Below are 14,183 nucleotides of genomic sequence, written 5' to 3' on the forward strand. Positions count from 1 at the left end.
AGTGGAACGTCAGTATAGAGATGGCATCCAAGCCACAAAATATACGAGAAAAAAAAAAAATTATTTTTTTATCAATCAAGCTTTATTATTCATGCATAATATTTTTGTATATATTCATCTATATTTACTATATAATAATAATAATAATAATGATCGTATGATGATACACAACCGTGAGTCCCATTTACGTGGAGGTACGGCACCATCTCAGTCCCTTCAAATTTTATCCGGGCTCCGGAACCGGCATAGCTGACGAATTCAGACCTATGGCTGGGTCAGTATTCCTGACTGTAATCCGTGTGTGTTCACTGGACCGGTTTGCCTGCTTGCGGGATGAAAAACCCCAGATAAACTGGTAGTAAAAACCCTGCTGTCCACGCCCAAGACCGGCTAACTTGGCTATGGCTGAGGAAGATCCTTAAGCTCCTCGCGTCGTAGGCGGGAATCGAACCTAGGACACTCCTTCCCCAGCCATATGGTTGCGAAGCACATAGCCACTAGGATAACCGCGCGGACTATATATATATATATATATATGTCGCAGGGAAATGATGAAAATAGGGATTTGATCAAATCCCTAAGGGATATGATCAATTCACGGAAGATGTTAAAATAACAACTCTGTGGGGTGATTTCCATGAAGAAAGTAAGTGATTTGATCAAATCCCTTAACTGTTTTAGTGAAAAGATGAAATAATATTGTTTAGATATTAAAAGTATTTATTTAGTAAACCATGCATTATTAAATGTAGAATAGTTAATACAACAATAGTCATTGAAACACAAATTATTCATTCGAAACTAATTAACAAAAGAAATAGGTACTTAAGCTGATATTTTTAAAAACAAAGAGGATATTTTTAGTGAAATTTTAAACATTTTTCGTGAATGTAATTAATAAATAATAATGTTTATTCATTTTTATTAAAACACGATGTTGATTTGTGGCATCTCGAGTTACAAAGTACGTTACTTTTTTTTTTACAGGCACATCTTTTTGTTTTACATTGTAATTTGGATTGCTCACAGGAACACTTCTTAAATCCTTGACCTCCAAATACGGATAATTTTCCTGCAATCTCACGCAGACTTAGGTTAATCTGTGGAACTGTTTCGGTAAATGTTGTAGTAGCTATTTGAAGAGCGTTTCTAGGTAGCCAATCTTTTATAATTCCAACTGAGGTACCAATTTGGTATAAATTATTTTTTATATCTAATACGATCCCCACGATGTTATTTCCATGTAATGGGCTTCTATCTACCTTAGGTACATACACCAAAACTGTGGAATTCACTAACACGTCTTTAAATTTCTTCAAAGAAATTTCTTTCATTTTTTTCAGCTGATCTTTTCAGGTGTTTTGCAGCATTTTCCCTTTGATCTTTAATGCTCTCTTCTTTTTGGCATAAATAGCATAGAATTTTCGATCCATATCCTTCTTCTCCTACTGTATTCCCACATATTGAGTGCACCGGATTTTTACAAATGTCACATGAATGGGCTCCAGTAGATTCCATTCTACAAACAACACAACATGCTTTACTGTCGCTGACGGCTGCTTCCCCTTCTGATGCAAGTAACACTACAGATGTTTTAACTGTTGAAGCAGGAGTTGAAGTAGAGTTGTTAACTGGTTCGAGTTGTCTTATTGTCGATAAAGAAATTGATTCAATTTCTGGTAGATCCTCTAAATTTATAGCCTTTTTGGTGAGTAAATCAGCTGCCGGTAGATCGTGTGACATTGAAGTGTTATTGTTGGTTTATTTAAATATTAATAGATCATTTGAAGTCGAAGCATTGTAATCAATTAATTCAGATGCTGGTGGATCTTTTGTTGTTGTTCTCTAAGGAAGCTGCTGGTAAGTCTTCTGGTGTTAAAATAATGTCATGGTCCTGCTGATTAAGAAGTAGATCCAAGTCCTCTTCAGTAACAAGCTTTTCAAGCAACTCTTTCGAAATATGACTAGATTGGAGTCCTGTTTTTGGTTCTGCTCCAAATAAAGCTTTGTGAGGTGATCGTTTAATGGTTCGATGAAAAGAGGAATTCTTTTGGAATTAAACAAAGTAACAACCTATAGCCCAATTTTTTGTGTCATTGTCAATTAGCCAAGCACGTAACATAGCTTCAACATCTTGATTTGATCGCTCAACAGATCCTTGACTAGCTGGATGTCTAGGCCTACCATTTACAATTTTGCACGTTGGCCACAGGCTTGTTAATTCTTGTATGGCAGCAGCCGTAAACTCACGGCCGTTGTCGCTTTGTAGTATATGAGGACAACCTACTTCCAAAAATATTTTTAATAGCTCCATTGCTACTTCAGCAGCTCTTTTTGTAGTCACCGGTCGAAGAAAGCTGAATTTCGTCGCGTGGTCCTGGTAGTTTAATAGCCATTTGTAATTTCTATCTGGTGTCGACTGTAAGTCAACTAAATCGACTTGGCTATGATGATTGAAGTCGCTAGATACAATTGGGCAAACAACAATTCCTTTGTTTGGAAATTTTTTTTTAAACTGACATACCGTGCACAGCTTTAAAAACTCCAGTACAACTGAAGTAGGTATTAGGTATTTCGATTTCAAACTATACAGCATTTTATCTCTTCCTCCGTGGCCAGTTGACTGATGGGTTTCCCGAAGTATGTGGTAAAAATGTTCCGCTGGTACTATTTTCACAATTGGATCGAATTCAGACTTTCTCTTCAAAATCAAAGATTTTTTAGTACCTACTTCCATAACATCGTATTTTTTTCCATAATAGTACTGTTTATGTGTCCGTTGCAGTTTAAGTAGTGGTGCTAATTTAAATTGTTCAATGATTGTGACAGCTTCTTCTATTCTTTCGCGAGTCCACAAAGGTTTTTCTTTTTCATGCCGCTTGTTCAAAAACGTCCTGACAGTTTCATTGAACTGTTCTTCAGATAAAAATTCGGTCAGAGTTTGATTTTTTTCTATATCTGAACTCATTTTTCTACGGTAGGTACTTGATCAAACTCGAAATATAGAAAACAATAATAAAAATGCGCGCAACCTTCCTCGCGTAATGTTTGGCCGGCACGGACGCCAGAGGGGAGCTTGTATCCACGAAAAATGTTTAAAATTTCACTAAAAATATCCTTTTTGTTTTTAAAAATATCAGCTTAAATGACTATTGTTGTATTAATTATTCTACATTTAATAATGCATGGTTTACTAAATAAATACTTTTAATATCTAAACAATATTATTTCATCTTTTCACTAAAATAGTTAAGGGATTTGATCAAATCACTTACTTTCTTCAGGGAAATCACCCCACAGAGTTGTTATTTTAACATCTTCCGTGAATTGATCATATCCCTTAGGGATTTGATCAAATCCCTATTTTCATCATTTCCCTGCGACACACACACACACACACACACACACACACACACACACACACACACACACACACACACACACACACACACACACACACACACACACACACACACACACGCACACACACACACACACACACAGAGAGAGACAAGCTATATTACATTTCGAAAAATAGTATGCTAAAGAGGTTATGACCTGACGAGGATATGATCATACGACTTCAGGGTGAAAGGCTAATTTCAGGGAAGAAATTCAAGTACCTTGGGTTGGTCGTCGAGAGGAATGGTGACCTGGATGAGGAAATACAGCACCGAATAACATGCGGCTGGATGAACTGGAGAAAGATGAGCGGGGTCCTGTGCGACAAGAGAGTGAGTTGTAAGAGGAAAGGAAAGCTGTATAAGATGGTGGTGAGGCCGGCGATGCTTCATGGCGCGGAGACGTGGCCTATAACAAAGGCACAGGAGAGGAAGATGGAGGTAGCGGAGATGCGGATGTTGAGATGGATGAGTGGTGTGACAAAGAAGGACAAGATAAGAAATGACTACATCAGAGGGACGGTTAAGGTGGGACCAATTGGCAAGAAGATACAAGAAAGTAGGATGAGGTGGTTCGGACATGTAGTGAGGAGTATGTTGGTAAACGAGTGGAGTATATGGAGTTGGAGGGAAGGAGGAAAAGAGGCAGGCCCAAGCTCAAGTGGAGGGATAAGGTGACAGAGGATCTTTGGGAGAAAGGATGAAGTCCGAAGGACGCCCTGGACCGGAGAACTTGGAAGAGGAAGGTTAAAGATCGGTGCGCCGACCCCGTTTAACATGGGATAAGGCATAGTGAAAGAAGAAGAAGTATGCTAAAGAGGTTAGGCCAGGTAGAATAACGATTGATCAAATCATTGTCACTTTGGCATACTGTTTGAAATGTAATATAACTTGTCTGTTTAATATATAATGTGTATACTCCAAATGATGACCTTAACATGAAAGTTGAAATGTCGGGAAATTAAAGTAATTATTTCTAACACAGTTGTAGTCTCCATAATTTTACTAAAATGAATGCTGATCACTAAAGGAAAGCATATAATTAGATTGCTTTTTTTTTTTTTTTTTGGCATGTGGCTACTTTGTTACAATAACAATATTAGACATTGTTATTGTCACGTGTTGAGTATAGGGGATCTCAATAATAATAATAATAATAATAATAATAATAATAATAATAATAATAATAATAATAATAAAGAAACAGAAGAATTCTAGCAGTTCAAGAACAGGCATTACAAACTAATGCAATGAAAGCAAAAATTTTGAACATCAATAATAACAGCAAATGCAGATTATGCGATCAGAAAGATGAGAGTGTTGAACATCTAATCAGTGGCTGCAGCAAGATAGCTCAAACTGACTATAAATACCGCTATGATCAAGTGGCCAAAATAATTCATTGGCATGTATGTAAAAATATGGCTTTCTCACTTCTGATAACTGATGGCAGCATAACATAGAGACAGTATTGGAAAACGAAACAGAAAAAATTCTCTGCGACTTTCGAATACAAACTGATCGGCATTTGGAATACAATAGACCTGACATCACAATTATCGAACATCGATAGGTTTGGATTATCGATATCGCAGTTCCCAGTGATAACAACATTAACAACAAAGAACTGGAAAAAGTTACTAAATATCGAGATATGGCAATCGAAGTTGACAGACTGTGGCTTAAACACACTCAAGTTATTCCAATAGTTATCGGTGCACTTAGCGCAATTTCAAAGAAGCTATCCAACTATTTACAGCAATTAAACATCAACGAAGTGACCTCATATGACCTACAAAAAACAGTATTACTTGGAACAGTCCATATTTTACGACGCTATCTGACGGACTATTCTTAGATTGTTGGGTAGAATCTGATTGTTCCGTTTCACCAGTCAAATTGTTGTTTAAATAATGTTGTTTAAATCCTGTTTTGACTGTGCATCAATTATGTGAATAAATAATAATAATAATAATAATAATAATAATATATTTTTCTTGAACTAAATATCTAACATTTTAAGAACTTTCTCCCAAATAACTTAATTACATAAAATAATTCTCATATATATAGTTTTTATTTCTCTTATCACAGCCAAATAACTTGGCTTCACATGAAACTTATTAATGCTATAAATATGGCGGATAATTCTCTCTACGTAGTATTCTGTCTTCAACTGCTTTATGTTCGTCAAGAGATGACATTTGTTTTGCGGGATGAAAAACTGAAGTTTTTATCTTCATTGTTTATTATTCATTGTCATTATTTATGTGATTCTAACCCTAAACGTGCAACCTATAGTACATTAGTATATTGGGGGGGGGGGATAGAACTGAACGGTAGATATTCAGAGGCTGTGTTTCAGAAAGTAAACAGAACTTTGTTCATGCTACTTTAGTAACCAATGGAAAGCCACTATAAAAGCTCCTCGCGTTCTGGAAGGAACTCGAATCCAGGTCTTTTCAATTCAAAACCAAATACCGAATGATCTACGGAAGTTCATTTTTTTTTTTTTTTTTTTTTTTTACCATCAACGTATACATTGCTTGGAAAGAAGTCAACGGATACCATAGTGTGAGGTATCCTTTCGCTGCGATGACTTCACCAACCTTTCCACAAGCCTACGATAGCGACCAATGGGAATTTTGGAAATTTCTTCCTTTAAGCATGTAATGAGGTTCCTGGACTGTTATGAGTTGAACGTCCCTTGACCTCACCCAACGCTCCAGTTCATCCTGCAGATGTTCAATAGGATTGAGATCAGGCCTCTATAGAAGCCAGTCAAGTGTTGTGACGTTCATGTCCATAAACCACGCAGTTACAGCAGCGATCTGACACAGTGCATTGTCTTGCTGAAAGAGACAATGGTCAGTTCTGTAGAACCACCACAAAGAAGAAAACATTGTCCAGAATGTTCAGATGCTTCTTGAAGTTCAATGTTCGTGGCATCACAAACAGATGTCTGAGGCCAAATCAGGAAAAACAGGACCATACGATTACACCGCCACCTCCGAATTTCATAGTTCGGGTTATGCACTCTGGTAAACGTTCACCGGGCATCCGCCACCACACTAACACGTTCCTCTGCTTTATATAGGGTGTAATGTGATTCGTCGCTCCATAACACAGCGACGAATTTTTCAAGTTTCCACGTCCTACTGTACACGCTCTTTTCACAATTGAAGACAACGCCGCATGGTTGTTCGGGTAATGTGGGGCTTGCATATTGCAGTTCTACCATGGAAACCAATGTTGTGAGCCTCGGTCCACAGTTGACTCTCTGTGTTTCCATCTCAGTATGGTATTAGTGATTGTTGACTTGGGATGGCCCAATTTGTCAGTCAGTTCCCTTCTCTCAACCATTTCATGCGGACACAGTTGCACTGATTTGGGAGCATCATATTCCTTCAATTTGAACCAGCTACAAACACGTGACTCATCAATGTCACGATGCACCTTGCTCATGGGGATGTCAGTTAACTTCTTTCCGAGCAGTGTACATATTTACACAAACCAGCCACTGAATTAAAAAAACTTTTGTTTAGCGGTAAAGGTGGTCAAACTTTTGTTTGACCACCTTTACCGACTGCCACTACCGATCCTTTTCAATGCCCTGCGCATAGATCGGTGAGATATGGGTCAGAAACAGCCTTCATTAAATGCTTCCGTCAATTGTTGCACACAGGAAATTCCGTTTTGTCCGTACAAGCTTTTTCAGACCACGGTGATGACAGACTGTCTTAGATTTTTCCCAGATTATAAGATTAGATCTGTCAGCGAAATATTTAAATGCTAATAACCTTTAGCACTCGTATGTATAGTTGGCTAAAAGTGCAGTTCCGCCTAATGATACTATTCTATTCTTCATTTTCTCCCCTGTTTGTAAACAATAATTTCCATCATTACCTCACTTCTTCTTCTTGCAGCAATGGCCATTAACTTCAGTTTTTGAATGTGATTTATAAATAAATAAACATGTTGCCTTTAAGCAATACAAGGATAAAGTGAAATGTCTTACAATTCCTAGGTTTAAAATCCAAAAAGCGCTAAATGTGTGCTACTGTTTATTTCTTTTTGTCGTTTGCTTTTAGTAGTATTTTTTATTTCTTTATAAAATTTATATTACAGCTTTCATATCTCAGAATACACCGTTTTTGATTAAGAATATCAACTCACTGATAGTCAATCTTCGAAATGTCATTCGGATAAAGATAACAAAACTTATACTCGAAATTGCACAATAAATTAAGCTATAATCAATGTTCTCAAGAGTCAAATTAAACATTAATGTATCTTTTTTTAAAGGAAAAAAACTGAAGATATATTCGCACACCAGGATATTCTCTTATACAGATTTATTTGCTCATAGACTGTAGGAGAAAAAAATGAGAAAGTAAAAATAATTTTTATTTTATTTTATTATTATTTTTTTTGTTACATCGTAAATTCTTAGATTCTCTCCATATCATACGCTGTCAAAAAACCACAAACTCCCCTTCCAAAAAAAAAAAAAAAAGAAAAGAAAAGAAAAGAAAAGAAAAGAAAAGAAAACGAAAAGAAACTTGCGTACGTTATAAATAAGCTATAGAGAAAATTGTAAAATAATTGCTTTACCAAGAAAGTGAAATATTTTTTGCAAAAAAAAAGGAAATGATAGAGTGAAAATCGTTTTCTAATGGATGATTTAATGAAAATACATTTAGGCTCAGGCAAAGTGGCCAAGGAACACATGGTTCCTATCCTAACCTGATTCACGCTCACGCGTATACCCACACTTCACCATGAAGGACCGTTTGCCTGTTCTCAGGGACGAAAACCCGAGTTTTTTCCGGGTGGGGAAAAAACCCTCTACCTCTGTAGGAGACAGGTTAATTCACCTGTAGACGAAAGAGACCAGAATAAAGGTTCCTCACGTCATAGACGGGAATCGAACCCAGGTCTTTCTGACTAAAGGGCTTCGTCTATACCGACTGAGCTACGGAAGCTCTACGTATGGTTACTAGACAAAAATAGGGTCCACCTTCTTATACGGGATTAGATTGATTTCATTTATAACAGATGGTATTTCTAGTTTATTTATACAGAAAAACAAAAAATAAGTCAAAAGTAGAAATTAAAAAATAAACTAAACTAATGGGTAGCTCGTAAAGTATGCTCATAAGGATAGAGACATTGTGCATTCTTCTTACAAAATTGTTTATTTTAGTAGGAAGGAAAAGAAGAAGATAAAGAAAAGTAGCAGGATGGTGCTGAATGATAAATTTGCTCATGTTTGCCTTCTCAAAGAGCTGCAATTCTGTCTTTCAAATTAAGTAGATATTTCTAATACGAATGCGGTGGACATCTGATTTAGGTATCTTGTCAATTTTACTTCATTCCAAAAAGCATTTCAAATGTTACAAGTGTAATTATTATTTTTATTTAGAGCTATTGAAGAGGAAAGGATTTTGCGTATGGAAATGATTCGATACGGATAACAAAAATATTCTTTCACACACAGAGTCGTAAAACTTGAAAAATACGCCATGATCTGCCTTTCTTTATGCATTCATTGCGCAATCTTTCCTAAGTACACGTTGATACTATTGAAACTGCGCTCACAATTTGCTTAAACTATGCATTTCGAAACAAAACATGCACAATAAATTTTGGAAGCATATTATTTCACGCTGTGACTTAATCGTAATATCGGATTAGCAATTGAAGTTCCGCCTTTCCACACAGAAATGTGAAATATTAATCCTTGAATATAAAACTAAGCTACCACGTCTATAGACACGTGCGCCTTGGTTATTAGGTCAGTGATGAGTAAATAATTCCAGTCTACAGTATACAAAAACTTCATTTGTTTAAATACAATGGTCCGTTTGTTAGCATATCAACTCTCTTTTACAATCACGGATGTTCAACTTCTATATTATATTAATGGAAGCATATGTACGTTGCATAAGACGAAACTGCAAATTTCGGTAATTTCTGCCTTCTTCTTAAGTTTTTTTTTTTTTTTTTTTGCAAAATAAATTATTAAGAAATCACACCGAGTTACTTATACTTAGTATTTTTTTTATTATTATTGCTTTTTTCATGTTGAACTTATAGAAAGTAATTATACAATAAGAATTATTAATAAAAAATAAGATTTAATTTCAAATGCATTTTAAAAGAATTATCTTGTTTTAAAACTCTTTAGAAAATACATGTCAGATGATCTTAAAAAGACAGAATCTTCCCTAACTTTATTGTACTGTTTGAATTTGTTATATTTACAATAAAATGAAATTTTAAGTGAATTCGTGGCTTATAATTTAACAAATATGAGTCATGTTTCTACTGTGATATTCGACAAATGGGCTAAATTTATCTATAACGATATATATATTGGCAGGTCTATGTCATGTGCAAAATTAAAAAAAAAAAAAAATTACAAAAGGGCTGATTTTGTAATTTACAGACATCCCAATCTTGATGCATAAAAAAGTCTATAGTCAAAACTTGCCATACTGCCATAAAAAAATACGTTTCATCAATATTTCATTACTTCCTAAAGTGTTTTCCAAATATTAGAAGAGCGAATATTCACAAGCTTCCTTCGGCCTATGAAGTAAAGCAAAATCTTTCGGCACGTGATTGCCACAGAACCAACACTTCTACTAGATTCATGAGCTGATCTTCATTCTGCAATAAAAAATATTAAAAAACAAACAAATTGATAACACTCCAAAACGGGAAATTTTCATCTTACTCTTAAAAGGATTCAATTCAGAGCCATTTCCTACTTTCTGTATTAATGTGCAAAAGTAATTCTGCGAAAATAACACAAGACAATTGTAACTGAAGTTTGCTTCGCCTTAATTCGAAATTAATGGATGAAATTCATTAAATTAGTACAGAAGCAATTCAAGTTCATGATGCATATTACTTGGGATCCACGATATTTTCATGTATCATCGACTTCAAAGTAAAGTAAACTCTCATTTTTCGTACGAAAAGTCACTCTGCTCTCTCTCTTCAAAACCCAATGAACTCTATTACTCAGCACCCGAAAAATTCTCGAAAACCCTTCCCCTTATCGACAAGACTCGAGGCTCTCGAACTTTTCAATACTGTAAGGTTTAAACTGACTATGAATGGAAACAACCAACATTTAGTTTTCTATTGATCAGCTAGCAATAAATGAGAAATTTAGCATCAACTTTGATTCCTTAGGGGTAATTCGGTAGTATTAACAAACTATATATGTGAATCGCATCCATGTAAAGTAGATCTATTAGTTTTGTGGAGAACAGCTAAAGATCAAATAATAAATGCATAACTAAGTCAGCCATGAATATTTATTAGCTTTAATACAAAGTTCGCGCAAAATCCAAGTATTTACTGCAATTAGACAACAGTATCTCTGACAACTTTGATATGTGCATGAATCAGAATATTATCAGTCATAGTCTGCCTAGAAGGAAACATGAATACATATTGTGGAATACTGAAATGAACTCGATTAGGATAGTTCAAGGAAGTTTGATTTTATTTGGGTGCGATTTAGGTCTACCTGTCCGGTCGGATGTTGTTAGCGTATACGCTTTCCAACCCAACAGGTTGCGGGTTCGCATGCCGTTGTGGGCATGGATAATGGGAAATGCAATTCATTCACCACTGCCCTGCTTATTGGAGGTCTGAAGTGGCTTGAAAAGTCCCATGTTTGGTGGCAGGGTTTCCGGACTACGTAAAAATAAATCAAAAATAATACCTGAATAGGTTAAAAATTAATAAAAATGTAGAAAAATTCCTTACCGCACTCATTATACGAATGTGCTGTAGGTATACAAAAAAAAAACAAACACTTTCTTGGGTGGAAGCTACATAAAATACGTTAGTAAGGTCATAATCAGGTAGCCAGGTTTACTGTTTTGCAGAACGAAAAACAGGATTCCCCAGGTAGAAAAATATACCTTACCTTCTCTGTAAGAGAAGCTAACTCAGCTTCAGCTGAAAAAACTGCTATAAAGGATAGGAATCTCGCCTTCATAGATTGGATACGATTCCTGATTAAGTTTATTCATGTGATATCGAGAGATCCAAAAAATAAAAATAATAATAATAAATAAACGTGTTTTGAAAGGTAGGTTGGAATTATGGCAGAGTCACTAAAGCAGGCCCTTTACACCTGATTCTACCTGTAGAAAACTAAACAGACATAATTCTCTTATCGATAATGTTTCTACTTGGGATGAAGATCAAAAGAAAAAGCTCAAAACCTTCTTTGAGTGTTCACCATCTTCCTGAAGTTCGTAAACCAGGTATTCGATTAAAACCAGTAGTAAACTGTAGGATGTCCCACTTATAAGAGTTCTGAATTCTTATAGAATTTATTTGCTACTCCAACTAGAACTGCTACTTATATAAAAACACTTTGGATTTTAAAAATAAAATTTCTGATTTTCAACTGGACGCTTCTGATAGTATGATTAGCCTAGATGTGGTATCCTTGTTTACTATTGTTCCTTTATCTGACAGTATTGAATTACTTCAACAAGAATTTCCTTCAGATACTGTTAAACTATTTGATTTTGTAATGCATTCTGGTTATTTCTCCTTTAAAAGCAGATTATAATAACAAATCGAAGGAAGAGCCATGGGAAATCCCATTTCTCTTATTGCTAGCTTCTTAATGCACATTTGGAAAAGTGCATTTTTGATAACATTTCACCTAGACCTACACAGTGGCACAGATATGTGGATGATATTATTGCAATTTCGAATGACTCTACCTCTGGGTTAGATTCGTTTCTTTGTAAGTTAAATGCGCCTCATCCCAGGATCCAATTCACCTTAGAAGAATAAGTAAATAAACAATTAGCCTTTATAGATCTTCTAATTCTTCATCAACCAGGTGGCAGCCTACATTTTTCATTTTTTTTTCGAAGAGATTTATGTGGGTTGTTATATTCACGCTGAATCTCATCACCATCCCAGTCAAAAGACTGGAATTATTAAGACTTTAGTGTATCGTGCCCATTCTTCATGTTTTTCAGACGAGCTTTTACAGAAAGAATTGCGACGTATTAATTCCACCTTTTTATCTATAACTTTCCTCAGAAAAGCTTTTAACAGTTATGGGATCTCTACTTCTCCAAAGACAGAAGAAATATCTCTCATTCCTATCCCTTATGTACATGGCATTAGTGAACGCATAGCAAAAGTTTTAAAACCACTAAACATTTTTGTCGTCTTTCGTCCCATCAGAAAAATCTCCACATTTCTCACTTCTCCTAGGGACAAGCTTCCACCTTTCAGTTATCCAGGCGTCTACCAGATTCTTTGCTCTTGTGGGTTATCTTATTTCGGAAAAACAAGAAGATCTGTTCCTGTTTTCTTTCCTCATAGAACTTCTTTATAAAGACACGTGTGAAACTTAACTTCATTATCCTTAGTTAAACAGTTCCGATGGTCTACGTTTATCCTCTTTGTAGTACGTTTTAAATCTGCTAATCTTTCCTAATCTTTGCTAATCTTTCTAACTAATATACATTTTTAAAATACGTTATCGAACTTTTTTTAGTTATCTTACATTAGTTATTCAGGTAGTGCTTTTTAGAATTGTCTGTTAGTGTTAGGTGCCATTCTGTGATCTTGTACTGACGATGTCTATGATACTTTGGTGAAAATTCTACCTTCATATAGTTTTTAGGTGAGTTTTCCCCCCGCTTTTATAATTATTTTCAAGAAATATTCATGATTGAATCTCTGGAGTTCTTTCTAGGATAAACTGCACATAAAGAGAATACATTATTTAATATTCCAATTCTAATGAATTTTAAATATAAATTGAAATGAAACAAGCGATTAATATAGTTTTGAAATAAATTTAGCTAAGCAAAGTAATCTGCTTTTGATAACTTTTTCTTGAAAGATGATTTCACTATTTATGTGGCAATTTATAAATTTTAAAACATAATAAACAAACACCAGAGCAAACATAATCATCATTTCGATTTAGGTATTATAACTATTGCGAAACATTTTCAGTACATAACCTACGAGTTCTAGTAAGAGAACTAACTGTTCTAACCACTTATTATTTCCGCTGTGTACATAAAAGGATACAGATAATATAGAGAGATAATGACGCGAAGAAACTCAAGGTGTGTTGCCAGTATTGTCTTCAAGATGCTGTGATCCGTAACTGATCTCTTCATTTCCGCTCCTCTTCAGTGACTTGCATATTTAACCTTGTAGATAATGGTCACCATTTTGAACCATCTTGATAACTATAGCAAAATGTGTTGCTGCATAACATTCGTTCAATGTTAGATTTGAAACACGGGTAATCTGATAACGTGAATGCCAATTATTTGGTAATTATCATTTATCAATTCTGATTATGAATTTAAATTGATAATTCAGCCTCAGTTTTAATTATAAATCTAAACTTGTGCAATATCTTCTTATTATATGCAAGGTTTAAGTGTGTGTGTGTGTGGGGGGGGGGGGTTAATAAGAATAAAATTAAAAATGTGTTCGTTCTGTCTTATATATTAGATGTAAAAGGGAATGAAGCATATCATTACATATTAGACATATTAAGTAACTCGTTTACGTTTGGTTTCTGGAATCAACACACTTGATTACTTTCCTACTTCACTGACCAGAAAGGGAAATGGAAAGAGAAGAATATATAGGAGTAAAATTTCTAATAAAAGGGAACTATTTAAGTTATTTAGCAAGTTCGCAAACCATAAATACCGCTGCCATTCTTTTAGTCTCAATCTAACTTGATTTAGATTC

The 14,183-nt window shown here is 35.0% G+C and overlaps 2 protein-coding genes across 2 annotated transcripts in view; both read right to left on the reverse strand.

The window, feature by feature from the left end:
* LOC150107528 (uncharacterized) overlaps positions 1 to 1,334 on the reverse strand; it is a 150,849-nt gene extending 149,515 nt beyond the window's left edge. The window contains exon 1 of the mRNA XM_090392121.1: positions 1,028 to 1,334. Coding sequence (XP_090248247.1) covers positions 1,028 to 1,334 — 307 coding nt within the window. The remainder of the gene's footprint in view (positions 1 to 1,027) is intronic.
* Positions 1,335 to 2,056: 722 nt separating this feature from the next.
* LOC150107529 (KRAB domain-containing protein 2-like) lies at positions 2,057 to 2,968 on the reverse strand. Its single transcript, XM_090392122.1, has one exon. The coding sequence runs from the start codon at positions 2,966 to 2,968 to the stop codon at positions 2,057 to 2,059; it is 912 nt and encodes a 303-aa protein (XP_090248248.1).
* Between the last annotated feature and the right edge of the window lie 11,215 nt (positions 2,969 to 14,183).

The sequence above is a fragment of the Typopeltis vanoorti genome, chromosome 4 (assembly GCF_054136105.1).
Source record: "Typopeltis vanoorti isolate ZY-2024b chromosome 4, IOZ_Tvanoo_1.0, whole genome shotgun sequence".
In the NCBI taxonomy this organism is placed as follows: domain Eukaryota; kingdom Metazoa; phylum Arthropoda; class Arachnida; order Uropygi; family Thelyphonidae; genus Typopeltis; species Typopeltis vanoorti.

What these genes read in the sequence shown, in the direction of transcription:
- LOC150107529 (XM_090392122.1), bottom strand. Translation starts at nt 2,968, where the DNA reads ATGAGTTCAGATATAGAAAAAAATCAAACTCTGACCGAATTTTTATCT.